Source organism: Neodiprion virginianus, chromosome 3 (assembly GCF_021901495.1).
Source record: "Neodiprion virginianus isolate iyNeoVirg1 chromosome 3, iyNeoVirg1.1, whole genome shotgun sequence".
NCBI classification, from domain to species: domain Eukaryota; kingdom Metazoa; phylum Arthropoda; class Insecta; order Hymenoptera; family Diprionidae; genus Neodiprion; species Neodiprion virginianus.
In genome coordinates this window covers 19,190,833-19,210,152 of record NC_060879.1, presented here as the reverse complement: position 1 = coordinate 19,210,152, position 19,320 = coordinate 19,190,833, and the positions used below count along the sequence as shown (strand labels likewise).

At 36.9% G+C, this 19,320-nt stretch overlaps 2 protein-coding genes across 2 annotated transcripts; both read left to right on the top strand.

The window, feature by feature from the left end:
- Window positions 1–5,803: 5,803 nt before the first annotated feature.
- Window positions 5,804–7,130, top strand: LOC124301575 (uncharacterized). Its single transcript, XM_046756798.1, has 2 exons — window positions 5,804–6,248; window positions 7,041–7,130. Exons 1-2 carry the CDS (start codon window positions 5,804–5,806, stop codon window positions 7,058–7,060), a joined length of 465 nt encoding a protein of 154 aa, XP_046612754.1. The 3' UTR covers window positions 7,061–7,130.
- On the top strand, window positions 7,097–10,689 carry LOC124301577 (odorant receptor 4-like). Its single transcript, XM_046756799.1, has 5 exons — window positions 7,097–7,365; window positions 7,492–7,591; window positions 7,694–7,804; window positions 7,941–8,096; window positions 10,373–10,689. Exons 1-5 carry the CDS (start codon window positions 7,097–7,099, stop codon window positions 10,421–10,423), a joined length of 687 nt encoding a protein of 228 aa, XP_046612755.1. The 3' UTR covers window positions 10,424–10,689.
- The last annotated feature ends 8,631 nt before the right edge of the window (window positions 10,690–19,320 follow it).

Here is a 19,320-nt window from a genome sequence, read left to right as displayed (position 1 = left end):
TCTAGATCATTTCATGTATTTTTTTTATCATGCAATTTTATTCTATTTCCATCAACCGCTTGCGCGGTTCGTTCTTTTCTTTCCTCTTTCTGTTGTGAAACCCAGAAAGTTTTCTCTGTTTGAACCCTCAGTGTTAAATTTTAAATTCCTACATTAAACCAAGTTCTTTAATTGACCTTTTGTTATCGTGGATTTAGTTCAAACGCATTCATTCAATAAACGTTACTCATCGATGCGTTTACCTTAATCCGACTGGACAAATGATTCGTCCAACCAACTATTAAAACCTAATAAATAAATAAGCAAAAGACAACGAAAGGTAAGTGACACCTTTTCGCTTCTAAACTTACAATTAGCTTTCCCCACAGATAATCGTCTAACATATTATTCTCTATCCAATAAATCAATGTGCTGAGTTTAGGCTTTCGTGCATAATTAACGGTCAGACTCAACCCGTCCCATAACACTGGTAACAGCGGTGTTGATCGAATTTAGCTAAAAAGTGGAATTTTTAATTTTTTTTTATTAATATACTATCGATTGCGGTTTCAACTTTTCCTTTTTCATTTTATGAGTGTTAAAACTCATTGGTGACGGCAAGCCGATCACGCGAAAGAGAAAAGACAATGAACACGGAAAGGTTACTCCTCTTAAAGAGGCAGAATTGTTAACATATGCAGGGAAATTAAATAAAGCAAAACAGTTACCAGATTTGGAAGGCGAACAAATAGCAAAAATATCAAGACAATTCAATGAAACGGAAGCTGCATACGCCGATCAAATTACCGCCCTGCAAAATAGGGTACGAAAAGCTGAAGCAGTAGACTCACGGTAGGCAGAATTAGCTAAAAAACAGGAAGACGAAATTGGGAAACGAGAAAAATTAGAACAAGAATTTTTATCTAAACAAGTAGAAATGCAACAACAGTTAGAAAAAGAATCGGAGGACCGTGTTGAAACACAAAAGCAATTAAAAGAATCGCAGGAAGATGAAAAAATTACTAGATAAACAAACAGAATCAGAAATTAGGGTAGAAATAGGTATGTCTGAACAGACTGAAGAATTGGTGACACATACTGATACTACGTTAATGCAAAATACCGAACGAAGTAAAGAAACAATGAATACGCGAGTAGAATCAGGTGTGAACCCAAGTTCTAGCGGTTTTATTCAACATTCGGAAACACTTGAAGATCCTCAAATATTATTAGAAGAATGCGAAAAAGAATTCTTAAAAGAACAGGCTGAAATTCGAAAACAGATGGAAGAACTTGAAAATAGGAAATCGAAAATAAAAACTACAGACCCTCAAATGTTGTCATTAGCAGAACGGGAAAAAGAACCAATCGAAGGAAAATTTGTGGATCCACATTCGGGACCGTACGAAATACAAGAAACATAAGAAAAATATATTGTCAAAATTCAAGTTGGAAATAAAATAAAAATAATTGACACGAACAGATCGAAAATCCTAGAGGAATAACTGCTGATTATATTCATCTATAACTAGATAAGGACGATTGTAATCAAGCAGGCCATTTTATTCAATCGTGTTGATTTCAAAGTAGAACTAAAATCCTAGTGAAACCATCGATAAATCTAAATCAGTCAAATATAAATGCATTGTTCTAGAATGAAGATGTCACCTGTACACCCGCCCATCCAGGTATCATTTGCAGCAATCCCAAGGATAGGTGATTTAGAGATGAAGATCAGCGAAAACGCAGAAGAAAAAATCGTGGTAAAGCTTCAATTCGGAAAAGCTTCGGAAAAGCTTCAATTGTCGAATCAATCTGGGAAAGAATGTTAATATCTAGAACCTATTATATGGTATTCTATTTCGAAGCATCCGTTACGGAAGTAATTAAGACTCACTTGTCATGATCCATTGTGAAAATGACTCTATCTTCACGAAAATCATCACGGATTAGGGAGTGTGTTCTGTCCCGTTCTCTTATTATTTAAGCGGTACGGGAATCGGGAAGTGACGAATAAATGTTTGGTATTATTGAACTGTCAACCTTTATTGGAGCTGGTCCAGACAATACTGGCTCTGTGCCGCCTGAGTAGTATTGCATTGAATGTATGTATCGTGTGTGCATTTACCTACTCGTAGCATATACAACAGAGGGTAAAAGGCGCATTGTGTACTGGAACGTAACCAAACTTTAACCGGAGTCACTATAGATTCTGATACTGAGGCAGAAAGATAAAATGCATGTATACTTGACATCTTCTAAATCAATAATTTACTTTTTCTTGTCAAATTAACAGCGGAGCACTCTGTTCCGGAGGAGGGGACGAATAATGAGTGAAATCAGTCCATTATCAATTCTGTTATGGATGCCCGGCTTAACGTGGGCCTTGGCGTGTTACGACTGTGGAGGAACTTGAAGGAATACCTCATCGTCAGGCATTGACGCCGCTAGCATCGGGAATATTCCGCCAACTTCTAAAACTTTCCATTTTTGCAGTCACTGTGGGTTGAGTTACCGTGTGTAGGTGGTAAGGAAAAGGTCAGTCATTGGTAGGCATTGTCTGGAGGGTTGGGTCTTCAGGCACTGATCAGCCTGTATAAGCTGCGACGTTGAGAATTTGCTGATTGTGGTTTGAAGCTCACTTTGTGAAAGTCGTTTCAAGTTTTAAAGAAGAAGAAAGACGCAAATTATGTCTCTAACCATCCGGGACCTTAGGGTAAGTGTTAGATATTTCTCTGTTCGTCGTCGTTACGCGTACATGGATAATTCCTACCAATGTTTCAAAATTTATACGCCAGTTTCTAGTTCCAATTTTGATGATATTGTTTTCCACGGTGTTTATCAATCGATTTTTGAGTGTATAATCTCAGTTAAAATTCTGTCTTTGTTCCGCAGGAACTTATTTGCCCCAAAGACAAAATTTATGTCGGGTAGGGCGACGAAGGGATTGATTTTTTTGGAATCAGGTGGCTACTTGAAGGAAGATGGGACCAGGAGTCCCCTGTCCAGGATTGGTCCCACTCCGCGTGGCACTCTCCAAGGGGGCTGTGGGAGGTTTACGAAGAGGGGTATTAATCTGTAACCCCGTTCAACGGAAAACGAAAACAAATCATCGTTCTCCGTTCAATTGTACCTTGTTTTGTGCGTTGGAATTCATTTTCCTTCCCATAAAGTAGTCTGTAAGTTAGTTTCTAAGTTATTCTCAGGTTTTGGTACCAATTTACTAGTATCCTCTGTCGATCGAGCTACTTGGTTTTGCTGAGGTTTGTTCCGCAGTCCCGTCTACGTTCTGTGCTTCGTGATTTTTCTGAGAGTGTCCGAATAACGTTTCGACTTTCATAGATTAGTTAGTAAGTATATAAGTATAAGTATATGGGACATTTCGCAAAGAAACTACCAAGTCAAACCGATGGGGTAGGAAATTTGAGTAATATCTTTTTTTTTTTCTAAAAGGTTCTGAGTTTGGAAATATACTCCTAAAGGGATTTTTTTATTGCCACCTACGTTTGGACAGAATCACTCTCGGTCAATTTGAAAAATTTCATATTCAAGGCTAATTGTAAGTTTCTGATAGAAGAAATGGATATTTCAGAAAAACATTAGGAGCGAAAAGGTATTGATTTTGAACGTAGTTTCAATGGAAAATTATGCCGTATCATAAAAACCAGCAGAAACGAAAATAATATATTTTCGCCTCTTGAAAATACGCCATCTTTTATTTGGAAAAATCAAATCTAAAATCAATGTTTGTCAAATTACGAACGTTTCAAGCCATCGTACACCATGGAATAACTATTTTCTAATTTTTTACCTAATATTTGAGAAAAAAAAAAATCTGAAAAAGTATTGCTGCGAAAAAAATTTTTGCTGACCACGTTTTTCATGAATAATGCGTCAGAATGTACAATCATGAATATGTAATAAATAAAAATTTAATTATAATAAAAATATATGAAGAAAAATAAAAGTTTTTTTGTAGTAATATTTTTTCAGATTTTTGTTTTCTCAAATGGTGTGTAAAAAATTGGAAAATCGCTATTCCATGGTGTGGATCAATTTAAGATTTGCTTTTTCTGAAGAAAAATGGCGTATTTTCAAGAGGCGTTTATTTGTTTATTTGTTTATTTTCGTTTCTGCTGGTTTTTATCATACTGCATATTTTTTCCTTGAATTGGCTTATTGGCATTTCAAAGTTATTCTATTTGCTACGATTTGCCTAATCTTTTGGAAAATACGTGCGTATTTAATCGATTTCACCGCAAAAAACTGAGAAGAACCCACCATAATATGTAAGTGTGTATCTACTTGTCAAATCTATGTTTTATCGCTACCCAGGAAGACAAAAATTTTATACCCTCAAATCGGACCTAATTTATTGTTATTGAAATACCGTGTCTGACGTTACGTAGGTAAGTTTTGATTTTGAAGCTGCCGCCGTTAATTGACGTTGAATCCGATGTAAGTTCAATACAGTTAAGAATGCGATATGCGATAAAAAGCCGTAGCTGGATGATACATGAGTTAGCTGTCCAAACTTATATTTTCTTCGTTTTTTTAGGATATATTATACCGAATGATAAAATATAACTCCACAAATCCCAACGATTGTTGTTTGCTAGTTTTTGAGTGAAAATTTGTTTTTAAAAATGCAACTAAAATGTATACTTCTCGATTTCATGAACGGATCAACTTGATTTTTGCACATTGTGATATCCAGCTGATATTGTGCTTCAGCACGAACGATAATACCAGGAAACATGATCGATGACCCGACGCACGGCTTGACAAACAGAAACAGCTAATTGGACAGGGAAAATATTGAATAGGAGTTTCATTCAATCTTTCATTAATTTAAATTCGTTCACTAAAAGGACAATCAGCTCACAGTAGCGGGGCTGCAGGAGCCAAGGCTCTGGAAAAACCGTGAACGTAACAACACGTGTGAGAAAAACTTCATTCGTTACAGAAACTAGAAAAATTCAGTAAAACAGGTATCGTTAGAGAAACTGTTCGAATATTGTTGGAATTACGAAAAACGTGGTACGCGTAACCATTTTGCGCTATGGTCGATCCTTTTTTGGTAATCACAACGCAAAATCAGTTTGTAACGACTCATCTCATAAAAAATATTTGGCTGTTTTACGCCACGAGATTGCAGCGTTCGTGCTCGCCAAATTGCTAAAGTTATTACGCGGCTTGAGGTGTGTATTACAATGTGACAGATGTATAATTTTTTCGATGAGATGAGTCAATTATTGAGCATGTCTAGGCGTAAATGCAGATGCCAACAAATACAAAAGCTGCTCGAGTTCTTGCAGCCATGAATTAAATATGGGCTATTTCCGAGGGTGAGCGAATGAAAGCGGTACAATAGCTGTGTACGAAACTTGCTGTGCACGTAGTCGAGGCATCACGCGCATCCATGATACGTTCATTAATTCGGAAATGCCGTATCGATTAGAATCTCACTGTTTGATTCGCTCGCATCGACCTATCAGGGCTTTGCAATTGTTTACCTCTGAGGCGCAGCGTACTTGTTTTGTCAGTTCATTGCTGTTCTCAGAGGAGTAACAATAAATCAAGCCGATTCTCTGATTAAGGTAAGCATTCGATTAATGCAACACGCATTAGACGATCCTCCGATAGTTGTGGTACTTTATTTTTTTGGAAATCAAAGATTTTAATTTAATTCTAGGCACAGGCGTAAAAACAATGGTACAAGATTTTTTTCAGTTTCATTGTAACGAAGGATGTTTTTTTTGAGAAATTGACGAGTGTCATTTTTCACGCTTCTTTTGTCGACGGCTCTCTCTTTTCTCTCTAGATGGAAATGTCGTCTGCGGTTCAACTTCTAGAATGGAACGAAAAACTTCTATCCTTGCTGGGTCTTTGGCCACTCAGTCATAACGACACGCGGTTTACCCTCGGTCTAATTTGTTTACTGATTCATGTGACTTTAGAATACGTAGACCTTTACAAACTCGGCAAAAATTTTGAACACGTCGTGGCGAATCTATCCGAAAATATAACGTACACGACGATCCTGGTTCAAGTGATTCTTCTACGTGTTAACAGCCGGCAACTGGGACAAGTAATCCGGGCGGTTAACGAAGATTTTGTCGAGATAAATTATAAAACAACTCTGGAAAAAAAAGTCCTTCTAGACAACTATAAGAAGATCCGGGTATTCGTTGCAGTAGCAGTAACGTTGACACTCTCTACGGCAGTTACTTATTACCTGGCACCTCTCGTTGGTCTGCTAGCAACCAGTAAGTCACTTTCTCAACGCGTCTTTCTCTCAGAAAAATTTCATTTGTTATAGTAACTAGAAAAATTCAGTAGAACACGTATCGTTAGAAAAACTGTTTGAATATTGTTGAAATTACGAAAAACGAGGTACGCCTAACCATTTTGCGCTATTGTCGATCCTTTCTTGGTAATCACAACGCAAAATCAGTTTGTTCGGTTTACTCTAATTTTTTAGTTAAGCAAGGCTTTGATGTCAGTTTATTGTTGCACAAGCATTAAATTTTCGCAACACTCGCAAGAAAATATAGTAACAGTGTTCGTAACGAAAAAGAATAGCAACGGATACTAGACTTTCCGGTAAAGGCTGGATAACTAATTTTTACTTTATACCTAGGACTATATTTTTCGATTGTGGTAAAAAATGAAAATAGTTAAGGACTGAGCGGTAACCGGAACTAAACATTTCTCTCAGTGTGTAACTTATATTGGTATAGACACGTCAAAATCCTTGGATAGTCGTGATCAAAATGAATAAGAAAACAACTTCAACTATTTTGATAGATATACGCGTGTTACATAGAGAATTTCGAGCTAAAGTTTGGGTACAGTTTTTGACAATAAAGTTCGAATCCCCGTACCGGTATGGAGGAAAGGAGTTTTTGCAGCGCCAGGGATAAATTAGTGGTCAAAGCAGTCGCCCGGAAAGCGAAAGGTCCCGGGTTCGAATCCCGGTCAAGTCCGTGCCGTGAAACATTTTTCCCAGACCCGCCGGAAATGCACGTCACAGCACATTTCTCTGAATTATGCCCTAGATTTATACCGCAGATGGTAAAATGCAATTGCTGTCTCAGTGAAAGGAAATTCAACAATGGAGTTAAAATTGCCGTACCACACGTATATATTCTATGACGTGTCAAACATTAAATCTTACTCACTGACATACGCCGCTCAACTTCCGTTCGTATTTATCGCGTCTTTCGGATACGTTGGCCCCAATACTCTAATCGTCACTTTGACAGTCCACGTGTGTGGACAACTGTCCGTCCTTGCGGAACGAATCAGCGACATAAATACCGATGGTCAAGAGTGTGGTCTGGCAATAAAAACGTTTGTCAAAAAACACGTGCGACTGATACGGTGAGTTCTTTGACGGTGAATCCAAAATATTAGTCTCATCATTTTAATTACTAATAATAATGATGAAACTGTTGACAAGCCTACAGATAAAACTAAGTACGTAAATCAACTATTAATAAACTCTAGAATAACACAGACTCTGGAGGAGGTGTACAATGTTATTTTATTGGGTCAACTTCTTGGAGGAATGATTCTCATATGTATCCTGTTCTACTACGCTTTAGCGGTAATACGGTGCTCATCTACCGAATTTCTGTTCAACCATTAAAGCTTGACACAAATTTTATGAAAAAGATGTACCACATCATATGTCTAATTTGATTTATAGCACGCTGAGGGAGAACAAAATTCAGATTTCTTCAGTGTTACCTTGTACATCCTATGTGTGTTACTTTACATCTTCGTTTATTGCTTCGTAGGTGAACGTCTTGTCCAAGAGGTATTCGAAAAATATTAACTAGTTAACTATTAAAGCATCGAGTGGATACGGTGAAATACACTTGTTCAATTTACGTTAATTTAATCATGGAAACGTTATTTACTGGCAAATGTTATTCGATTATTGTTGGTTCTAGAGTACTAAAGTACATGACGCGTTAAGCGCATGTCGATGGTACGACATGTCATCGGTTCATGCCAAAATGCTCATCATATGCATGGCCAGGTCTCAGAAGCCGCTCGTACTGACGGCTGGAAAATTCTACATATTTTCTATGGGCAGTTTTGCAAATGTGAGTTCGCTGGATGTTTTTAATTCTTGACGTATGGTCTGTGCGATTTAGTAGTAAGACTTTATTTCATCTAAAGCTCACGATCGGATAATTGTTACACATCGATACATAACTTTCTAGCGTAACTGAATGCGCTTCTCATCAATTGCTGCTCTGATAAACTGAATCCTGGTTAATTTTATACCGACGATTCGCAAATTTCAATTGGTAGACTTTTGGAATCAGAATCTATTGTTTGTTGTGAAACGTATTTGAAATGTACAAACGAGTTCTTAAGCTAGTTAGTCTAGTCGGTTGCTTATACTGATAATACATTACCAATTCGACACACTACCAAACGATCTAGTCAAAAACGACGCTGACCAATAGTTACTAAATAGATAAGACTGGATTTAAACTATTTAGATGTAAATACGAGAAGTAGACCCGGATACATCAAATAAAATTAGCAAATTGGATTAAGAAAGCGTGAGAAAGCAGCGTAATATAAAATAAGCCGAGATTATTGAGAGAGCTAAATTTGCGCAAACGACAAGAAAAAAAAAATTACAGATACTGGCACATTCGGAGCTAAAATAGCATGCGACAAAGAAAGAGAAGCCGCTTAGCAAGTATAAATGAACGCCGGTGCTTCAACCAAGATCGTTAATTCCACGTTCTTCTTCAGAAGCGTTAATCCGGTCGTACCAAACAATCGGCTGAGTCTTATTAGCTGATTCGGTTTCGCACCTATTCAAATTCCCGTATTCGAATATTTATTAGCCTTTGCAAAATAATTTTTCCAACGATATCTCTGACAGCCTGACTTGCACGACAAATCTCTATAAACATTATTCACTCGTGAACTCATTAAATCATTCAAGTGAAACACAATTACGAATATCTGAATTAAATCACTCCGACAGTTGGCGCCGACATTAGGCCATCGCATTATATTTTAATTTTCTTCATAATTAGGATCGTTATATTCTCAACCCTTGTTTAAATTATTTATTTTTTCATATTTTTGCACAACATTTTCCTTTGAATTGTGATGTGCATTCTTTAAGCGGCCTAGCATCGCAGACAAATGTTTTTTGTTATTATTTGTTTAAAAAAACGAGCATTACCAAGGAATACACTCACCAACAACCAGGATTGCTGAGCGTGTCGGCTGGTGCATTTATGCAATGGCGATTGTTTTCACCCAAGATCTTATCACCTCAGATAATGCTCAGGAGCTTACACACACGCACACACACTCAATTTGACTAGATTCAGTCTTATTATAAACTTTTGGAAGCCTTCATTCCTAAATTATATCCTATACGTAATTCGAGTTGCATGTGATTGAGCTGGATGCTAATAAAACTAGCCGACAAGAATGATCTTTCTGAAGAATAATTCACATTTAAACGAAACGGTAAATATCGATGTTATTTTAACGTTAATTAGTGTAGCAGTTTTTTTTTTTTTTTTACGTTTTGAGTTGATATGTAGTGGCTAGTAAATAAACAAATAGGTTATCGATTATTGATACTGCAAAATATGATCCGTTCGTTCGGTTATTGATGAATTGATTTTCAATTTTGCAATTAATTCGGCTTTTTCTTAAATTTAAGGACAATTTTTGGTGGCACGAACTCGATTACGATTCATGGTTTTTTGTGGTCTGTTCAATAAAAACTAATTCGATTAATAATACATGTTTTGTATATTTAACCATAATATCAGGGGCAAAGTCACTTTTGCGAAGTTATGTATGGGGTTATCCTCACAGATGTCAGGTTAGCGAATCGTGTGGTAAAACGGTGACATGTATTTTTTTACATTCTGTATATCAACGCGAAAGGATTTATTTATAATGTATAGTCTATAGATGGACTTTACTAGACATGGCGGTCAAATTTCGTCGAAGAAATATTTTATTCATGCAAAGAAATATCATTCGGTACAACTAAAAATGGTTACAACAACAGTTTGTGTTATATTTGAGTATATTTATTTGAATTTCATGCATAGGAAGTTCAACAGTTGATTGCACCATTTGTGTTTACTGTACCTAAATTTGACAGATACGACAATTTCTGACCCATAAAAGCAGTCTCATCCCTGCCCTATATACTAAAACAAAGCATCAAGCGTGTCGAATATTTGCTAAATATTAAAATACCATAAACGAAGGTATAGTATTAACGGTAAATTGACATTCTTTCGTTCTCCATTATACTACATGTTATAGTCTAAGCTGACAATTTTATTATCGTGCCGAATCGACAATTTGTTTGTTCTTACAGGTAATGAAAACCTCGATGGCGTACCTGTCGGTGTTGAGAAGTCTCCTTTAATGCAACTAATCCGAAATGGTCTCAATTTTGAAATCGTCATGAGATACATGAATTAATATAGGTAATGATGTACAGGAACAAGTACAATTAGAGATTCAAGAATTTGTTAGGAATATTGAAAGTACGAAAAGCAGCATACACTGAACGATTTTTCCAATGTTGTCCTGATTAGCACAAGATACGTGCATTAATTCTTGTAGCATATTTTCCCCAAATATTGATCACTGATGAATTATTTTCATGCAATATCACGTATGTTTCCTCAGTCAAGGTTTTACATTTAAAAAAAATTGCTAATTACATAAGTATTGAAAAAATAAAGATTATTTTCACTCAAGAATCTTTCTACATTTATCGTCAGTATCAAGTATACTTTGATGACAAACAATAATCCCTATGAGTCAGAAATTTTATCGAGTTTAGAATGCAAATGGTACTCGCTACTCAAAACCAGACAAGATACCAAAGTTGGATTATTTATTTTTATTTTATTTTTTTATATCACAATCTACCCGAAATTGAAGCGATCCTATTTTTCGAAATTTCAATTTTAATTTATACTTCGATGAGAAATTTAAAAAACATATCCTATTACAATTTTTGAAATACATACAAGTCGAGAAGGAAATCAGATATTGATTAAATTCAAAACAAGCTTCTTTGTCATGTCTCGTCCTCCAGACCTCAGATTCTTTTCCCCATATCTATTACAATCAATTAATTATATAATGAAACATTCAACCCTCCCCATTTCCTGCATTCAGAGTAGTGGCACGTGAGTGCATAATTGACGTGTACAAACTGAATCGTCCAACAAGAGACTTTGGTCAAATACATATTAACCCTTGGAATCACGGATTTTGCGAAACTGAACGAAGTAGCACGGTTGGAGACGTTTCATCCTTTGAAGGAGCTTGCAGATCTTGAAACCTACTTTGATGATCGAGTAAGCGGAATTCGTCGAGTTAAGACGAAGTTTGGGAATAAAATCGTGACGGATCTGGAGGACACGCTTACGGTTTTCATCCCGAACCGATTAGTGAAAGCCTGACAAGAAGACGATGAGCTGTCCAAGAGGACGGTGACGACTAGCAACGACAGTCGGTTGCATCTGCGCTATCCGGGTGGACCAAACAATTAAGTTGAATTCGTTTGCGTGTGAAAAAATTTGGAAAACCGTTAGCAAAGACGAAGGTTGTCAAGCTGCGTTTGAACCTCGTAATTGTAATGTGAACTCTACGATGACTCATAAGGGGTCCCCCAAACATGCTAATAACGGATTTTAATGGGTGTCAGGTAATTGAAAGGAGGAGCCTTCCGAATACTAGGGTCATGGCATTTTATCCACTGATTGTGAGCCTTAGTTTAGGTGAAAATTGCCTCGGTAGATCCTTTCCCGCACGTTCGTTATGTACGTCCGGTCGTAAAGGACCCTAGAGAATAAAGACATATCGAACAATGACTAAATAAGCGAAGAGTCAGTAATACGATACTTTCAGCGTCGGTTTATTACCCCTTAATTACCACGGGTCTGACCCATTTACAACACTCAATTGGCTGCCTGGACTTTAGGTACGATAAGGTGCGGAAGAGTCACGTATTGTTCAATTAAGTTGACATACCTGCGTGCTCCCATTTTCCTCCTACATAAAAGATTTCCACTCCCGTAGCCAACACTTCGGGTAAAAGTTCTTGACCAATCCAAAATTTCCACGCCCCAAAATAATTGACCAATACGAAAAATCAGCCAATCAACAAGCTCCTGCCCCCTTCACATTTCCGTAAATCTTCCAAATACCTTCTTCGATCATTACCTGAGAAGTCAGTTGCCGTTGAGACGTCAAACTGTACAGTCAGTACGCGTCAAGTCCTCAAGTCAACTACTTGTTAATCCGACTAACAAACAACTATTTAGATCTTTGACAAATTCAACATATCAACGTCACTGCAATAACGATTTAAATGTATAAACTACTACGAATAATACAACTTGTGATCTTGTAACCAAATATTTTGTATTCAACGTGTAAAGAAGTAGTTTGGTTTTACAAAAATCGTTTCAACGAATAATCCCCGATTAAAATCCTTACTCCACTAAAGTGTCGTGCGGAAAAATACGTTGTGGCCCTTCGAGCCGGATAAAATCCGAACTCTAGTATCAATTAACGAAATCAATTCAGTGAAAAAGTGTCAATTAATGCACAAGTGTTAAATCAATTAAGTTCAGTGAAGTTGTACATCAAGATCAGCACAACAATCAAGGTGATCAAGGCAACGAAAGTGACGAGAAACGAGGAGTGTGAGACGTCTCTTCAAAGAAGGCATCTGAACGGTAAGCTCGTGTTGTTAATCGCCATTCCCTTTCATACTTCCCTTCCATTTCGTTTCAAAACAAATAATCTACCATGCCGAAAGACACCTTGGTCACTCGTAAACGCGAACGTGCAGAAAGTAAGAAGCGAGTCACGCGTCGCAAAATCATCGTAGAACAGGTGAATTCGTCAGAGTTGAATCGGCTTCAAGTACAGGCCGAAACCCGTTGTGAGCAGTACAAAAGAAGCTACGAAATACATGTGCAGTCGATGAAAAGGGATTTAAACGAACTGCACGCACTTTCCGACGAATTAGAAGCCTTGAGGGAACGTCATTGCACTGTCCTAGCAGAAATGCGTCAATTGATTCGAGAAATGGAAGAGTGTCAGGCAGCAAGCAGTTGAAATGTTGTCCGTTCTGTCACGCCGGCTTCCAGCTCTCATCAGGCTGCGTCAACGACGCCGTAAATTTCACGGGAATATTCAAAAAAGACGCAGTCAAAATCAATTAATCACACTTGGAGTAATCAAATTTCATCAACGCCAGCGGCTACTTCTTCGGTAACGCCATTTGTCAGGATCTATCCGTGTCCGATGTGTCGGGAAATGCATTCGGTGTACGAACGTAAGACTTTTCTCTCGGCAACAATGGAACAGCGGTGTCAATTGGCTAATATAGTATCCCTATGTGGAAACTGTCTCGGCAAGGATCACTTACCGAAGGATTGTAAGGGAGGTACCTGCCGGATCTGTGGTCAGAAACATCACTCGTTCCTTCACTGACAATGTCATTCCTGTTGCTCTACTCTACATACAAAATCAAAACACATTGAACGTTCCCTGTCGTGCGATCATCGACACAGGTTCCACAGCAAACTTCATCACTGAAGCACTTGCAAAGGTATTAGGGCTACCGAGAAGAGGTCGCCATATTCGAATCGGGGCTCTGAACGAACTTACAACGGTAGCCAAGCATTGGATTACCGCAAATATCAAATCTACTAACAACTCCAATCAAAAAACTATCAACATTCTCGCCGTCCCAAGGATTACGTCAATCTCCCCAGATCAATAAATCATCCGTCAATCACTGACTGTTTCATCGAATATTCGACTAGCCGGCCCAGAATTTCAAAAGCCAGCGCCTGTGTGGGTACTATTAGGCGCGGGAATGCTTCTGTCCATTTTCTGTGTCGGTCAAATCAAATTATCAACCGTACAACAATCCAGTCTATACTTGCATAAGACAGTCATCGGTTGGGTAATCGGCGAAGACATATCTCCATTGCCAAATAAAAAGAATATGAAACGTCATCTCACATGTCGGAATAATGACACCAGTAGATTCTGGGATATTGAAGAAACCAATGCCACAAAACACTTGTCAAACGAAGAGGCCGCGTGTCAAGATCACTTCAAGAAACATGTAACACATGGTCAAAGTCAACGGGGAATCGACAGACGGACTCTATTCACCTCATCACGCCGTCATAAATGAATCTAATCTCACCGGACGCGTTCGGGTTCAGCTGTTTTGTGCAAAATCAAGGGTTGCACCAATAAAAACCCGGCAAACAATTCTACGGTTAGAGTTGTGCGCAGCGGTGCTTCTGGCTGATCTATGTTCAACGGTAAAATCAACCATAAGTGTCGAAATAGATCGAACAATTTTTTGGTCCAATTCTACGATCACCTTGCATTGGGTCAATACATCTCTTCGTCTCCTTGAGACCTTTGTTACCAGTTTGGCACTTCATCCCTCCTAGGTTGCCACACGTCGGTGGTTTCTGGGAAGCAGCGGTGAAATCATTTAAACATCATCTAAAACGAGTAGTCGGCTCAGAGCTGTTTACCTTTGAACAATTGGATACTCTAGCCGTTGAAATGAAGGCGATTCTAAATCCAAGACCGTTGACTCCACTATCATCCGATCCCAATAACCTAACTGCACGCGCTCCCTCTCATTACCTAATTGGCGATTCACTTGCGAGTTTACCTAATCAGGACCTTCCAGCTACTACGAATAATCGTTTGTTTACGTGGCAAACATATCCAGAAGGTCAAACAAGACTTATAGGACTGTGCGGGTCAAGACATCAACTGGTCGACTAGACAAAAATGTCAAGAGACTAGCTCTGTTACTCATAGATAGTGAACAGTGTAACGTTTCGACTACACCCGCTAAATGGTCAAAACAAGGGCTGATGAGAGTTCGACCCACGGAGTTGGACACGTGGTGTGTTTCTTCACCGGTTTCATCTATCTTCATAAGAAGCGGGTCTCTCGGTCAACAATTCTCTTGGAGAAACAAGGTAACGAGTTTATAATCTCTCAGTGACGGAACATCAGATACCGAGGATCGTCACTAACGCGTTATTGGAAGTAAAGTTACCATCGAGATAGACATTTCAAACCCAGAAAATGAAAACTCCAAAAACGACGTCAAAATTAAAGAGAGACTATTTAAAAGGAAAAAACAAAATAAATGAACTAAAATCCGAGAGTCAAGAGTATCGATGAAAAGACAATTATTTACAATTTTAACAATGTGCCGCTCTGTTGAAAGAATTTACACCTGGAATGAATGAATGATGGAATGGATGAACGAATGAATCTTAAACTTACGGACGGCTCGGTTTTTATATTTATATACAAAGACAAGAAAAAAAGAAATCGTGTTACGTTTGGCATACCTCATAAAGTAGGTACATAGTTCACTCGCAATTTAATAAAATAAATTCGGAAAATTCTTATAATTTGCCGTCCAACGCGAAGGCTCGAAAGCTAGCAAAAGTGTGAATGATTAGAGGTGTAGGTAGAATTAAGTATTTTAAATTAAATCAAATTGATCGACAAGAATTGGCTAATCAATAAGAAGAAGGAAGGTTAGTAGGATCATTGATAAACCACCTGCAATCATTTCAAATAGAGATAAAAGTACCTAAATTTTCTGGAGAAGATAACACGAATCCTAGAGAATTTTTAAATGACTTAGAAAGATATTTTGATCTAAAACATGTACCAGATGAATAAAAAATATTAGTTATTCACGACGCATTGAATGGTAGAGCTAAAATTTGGTTTGATGAGAATAAAAGTAGGTTGAACGATTACGAATGTTTTAAAAACAGAATTTTTGAAAGAATTTTATTCCGTAGCTGTAAGAATCAGGGAAAAGAATAGTTGGTCTGTGCATAAATTCAAATGGAGTGAAAATAATTTGCAAATTTATTTTTTACAACAAACTAAAGAAGCTCAGTATTTTGAACCCAAGTTATCGGACTACGAAATAAATTATAGTATTGTTCAACAAATGCCGATTAAATTGAGGGAATCGTTAGTTGCAATTGATTTTTCGGATAATAATAAGGTTGGAACCCTGTTCGCTCGGTTAAATTTAACCTGTGAAGAGAGAGAACGTGAAAAATCTCGAAATTCCCAGTCTTATAGCAACAATTCGTACAATGTCAGAGAAATCAATAAACAAGGTCATATTAACGAGCAACCGAAATATTAACAGATCAGTCTATACAACGGGGTATTTAAAAATGCAAATTTTCCAAGTACTGTACCAACATCTGTTAATGTTTCTTTGCCAAACACAAATTTTCCGCCACCTAAGTACTTTGGACAAATTCAAAGGTCTAATGGCTATAATTAACAAACAACGAATCATAATAATAATAATAATAATTAATGACAAAAATTAAACTGACTATCGGCGCGTTAAATCAAGGTCCAATAACGTGTCGTGACACTTTTGATTATATTAAGGAAAAACTTTGAATCATACTCTGATATACGAAATGTAAGCAGTGTAAATACGAATCATAATCTTATTTATGATCTGACTTTGGATCAAACTTTGACCAGAGATTTTAAAAATATAAAGAAATTACAAGAGGAAAATATCTAAAACACTAAATAATATGTCAAAAGATTTGCTGATGAACATTTGAAACTTCACAATGAAATATTATTTCAACATCATGTCGAAAATAACCAATGGCGAATAGTAGTACCGTGTTTTTTTTAATTACAAAACTAATCCAACATACTCACGCTAAAATGGGTCATCCCGGTTAATATCAGACTTTTCAATATCTAAAACAAAATTATTTATTGCAAAGGTATGTTAAAAGATATCAAGAAATGTGTAAACACGTGCGATTTGTGTCAGAGAGTTAAAGTTTTATCGAAAACCATGGAAGGAGAATGTGAAATGATTAAATCTGTTAGACGAGGAGAATCAGTAACTATCGATTATCATGGACCATTACCACAATCTGTAGGAGGCGTGCAGTTTAGATAATTTCTGAAAATACATATCCGAGTTTATATGCAGTGACAAAAGCTACAACTCGTATTAGTTTAAAGAAAATTTTAGAATCATACGTACCGAAAATTTCAAGACGTATACGAATTCTGTCAGACTATGGGACACAATTCACTTCACACAGTTGGAAAAAAACTTTAAACGACGCAGGTATACGAACGTGTTTTCGAAGTATCAGATATCCTGAATCTAATCCAACGGAAAAAGTTATGAGAGAATTAGGGAGGCTTTTTGGAACCTTACGTTCAGAACAACATACTGAATGGGCAAATTACATCTCAAACATCTACGATTTGTTAAATATAACGACCCACTCGAGTACGGGATATAGCCCTTCGGAACTTCATTTTGGTAAAACAACCTGTTCATAAAATTCAAAAGATTACATCATTTCCAAACAATATTGAGGCGAAACATGAACCTAAAATTATCATAGCTAAGGATAGGTTGTTAATGAACTTTCGTAATCGACAAAAGCAACAAAAAGCGAAAGCAAAGGTTACTCTTGATGCGAATGATCTAGTTTTATCAAAGGCGCCACTACCATCTAATGCAGCTGATAGAGTAACTCATAAGTTTTTCCACATACATCAAGGACCATATAAAATTACAAAGGTGGTTGGAAAAAATGCATTCGTCTTATGTGATCCAGAAAATTTAAATGGTATCAAAGGTACATGTAGCAGTTTACATTTACGCAGGTATCAAATTTCCTAGTCTCCTGAATCAATTTTAACTGCAATTTATATGAATTATATTATATTTGTAAGAAAAAAAAACAGGACAAACAAAAACAAAACAAATAAACAAACAAAAAAGAAAAAAAAACAAATAAACAAACAAAAAAAAAGTACATTCAACTAGTACTACTCAACGAAATTCACCTTATCATCTACTTTGAACTCGACGTAGAACGTAATGACAAGCATATTTTGTCATATCTTGTGAATTAGATTTAATATTTTTATTAAGTTGATAAAATTGTTATAATCCAAATAACGGACAACCAAAGGATTGTTAACTAGTTTATACGAATGGATGTATGAGTATGGAAGGATGGGTGTTACAAACTTTCTGGTGCTAATAATTCAAAAGGGTGATGAAATTTAAAGTATGTGCAGCAAACAATGGCTATGAAATAGCTTTCGATAATTAATTATACGACCATTAATTATACGAAAATCTCAACTCACTCCATAGGTGTATCCGAAAGAAAGAGATACGTTAGACGGTTACCTGAGTTGAACGCTAAATTTAAATGGAACGTTACTTACCTTACGATGGTTTTGGTTGTTTGGGCTGTGAGCGGCTCCGCGTGCTCAGCGGGAGGTTGAATAGTGTCTTTTGCTTACTAATTTATAAGGTTTTAGTGGTTTATTGAATGAATTTTATTCAAGCCAGATTTAAGGTAGCACAAAAAATCAAGAAAATAATGCTTATTAAGTGGACGTGATTAGTTTATATGAACGATAACAAAAATTAAAATCGAAGAATTCATTTAAATGTAAGTTTACAATGTGTGCAAAATGACAAAAGATAAATCAAAGAATTTAGTTAATTGTAAGTTTCGAAAATTTATAAACAAGGACGAGAGACGTTTATGGAATTGAACCAGTCACGGCAAAACTGAAATGTACCATGTAAACGCAAAACTTGAAGTGGTCTCGTTGAATTCAAGATCTCAAGTTTTGTCTTGTTGAACGTAAGACCTGAAGTTGTAATCTGTTGAACGGGGTTCTCTGCTAGAATTTAGAAACTAACCGGAAGAAACCCCTGATTGGTTCCCTAGTACTTCAGAAGGACATGTAACAATGGCATGTTCTATTTTCCTTAGAGTTACCACGACAGGAACGCACTTGGTGAGTCGAATCGTTTCTCATGCACGAACAGCCATGCAATCCGGTCCCTACATAACATTAAAAGCAAATTCGTTCGGCGTGTGAATGTCGAGTGTGAGAGTAATTCGTAGTACCTGTTCTTCCAGGGCACATTTCTGTTTCATGATGTCGTTCAGCAGCAATCTTACCGTGTTCTTTGATTGGAAAGATTCTATTTCGACGATGAAATGTTCAGGATGTTCCGTACGAATAATTCTGTATCCACAAATTTTAAATTCCTTTGTTTTCGTTAGAGCGAAGGTTGTTTTTTCATTAGAGTAGGTGTAAATGTCTGATGCAAATCCATCTTCTTGGGGTTCTTTAATTTTCAATGTTGGTCCAGTGTAAAGAATGTCGTAACGGTCTAATTTG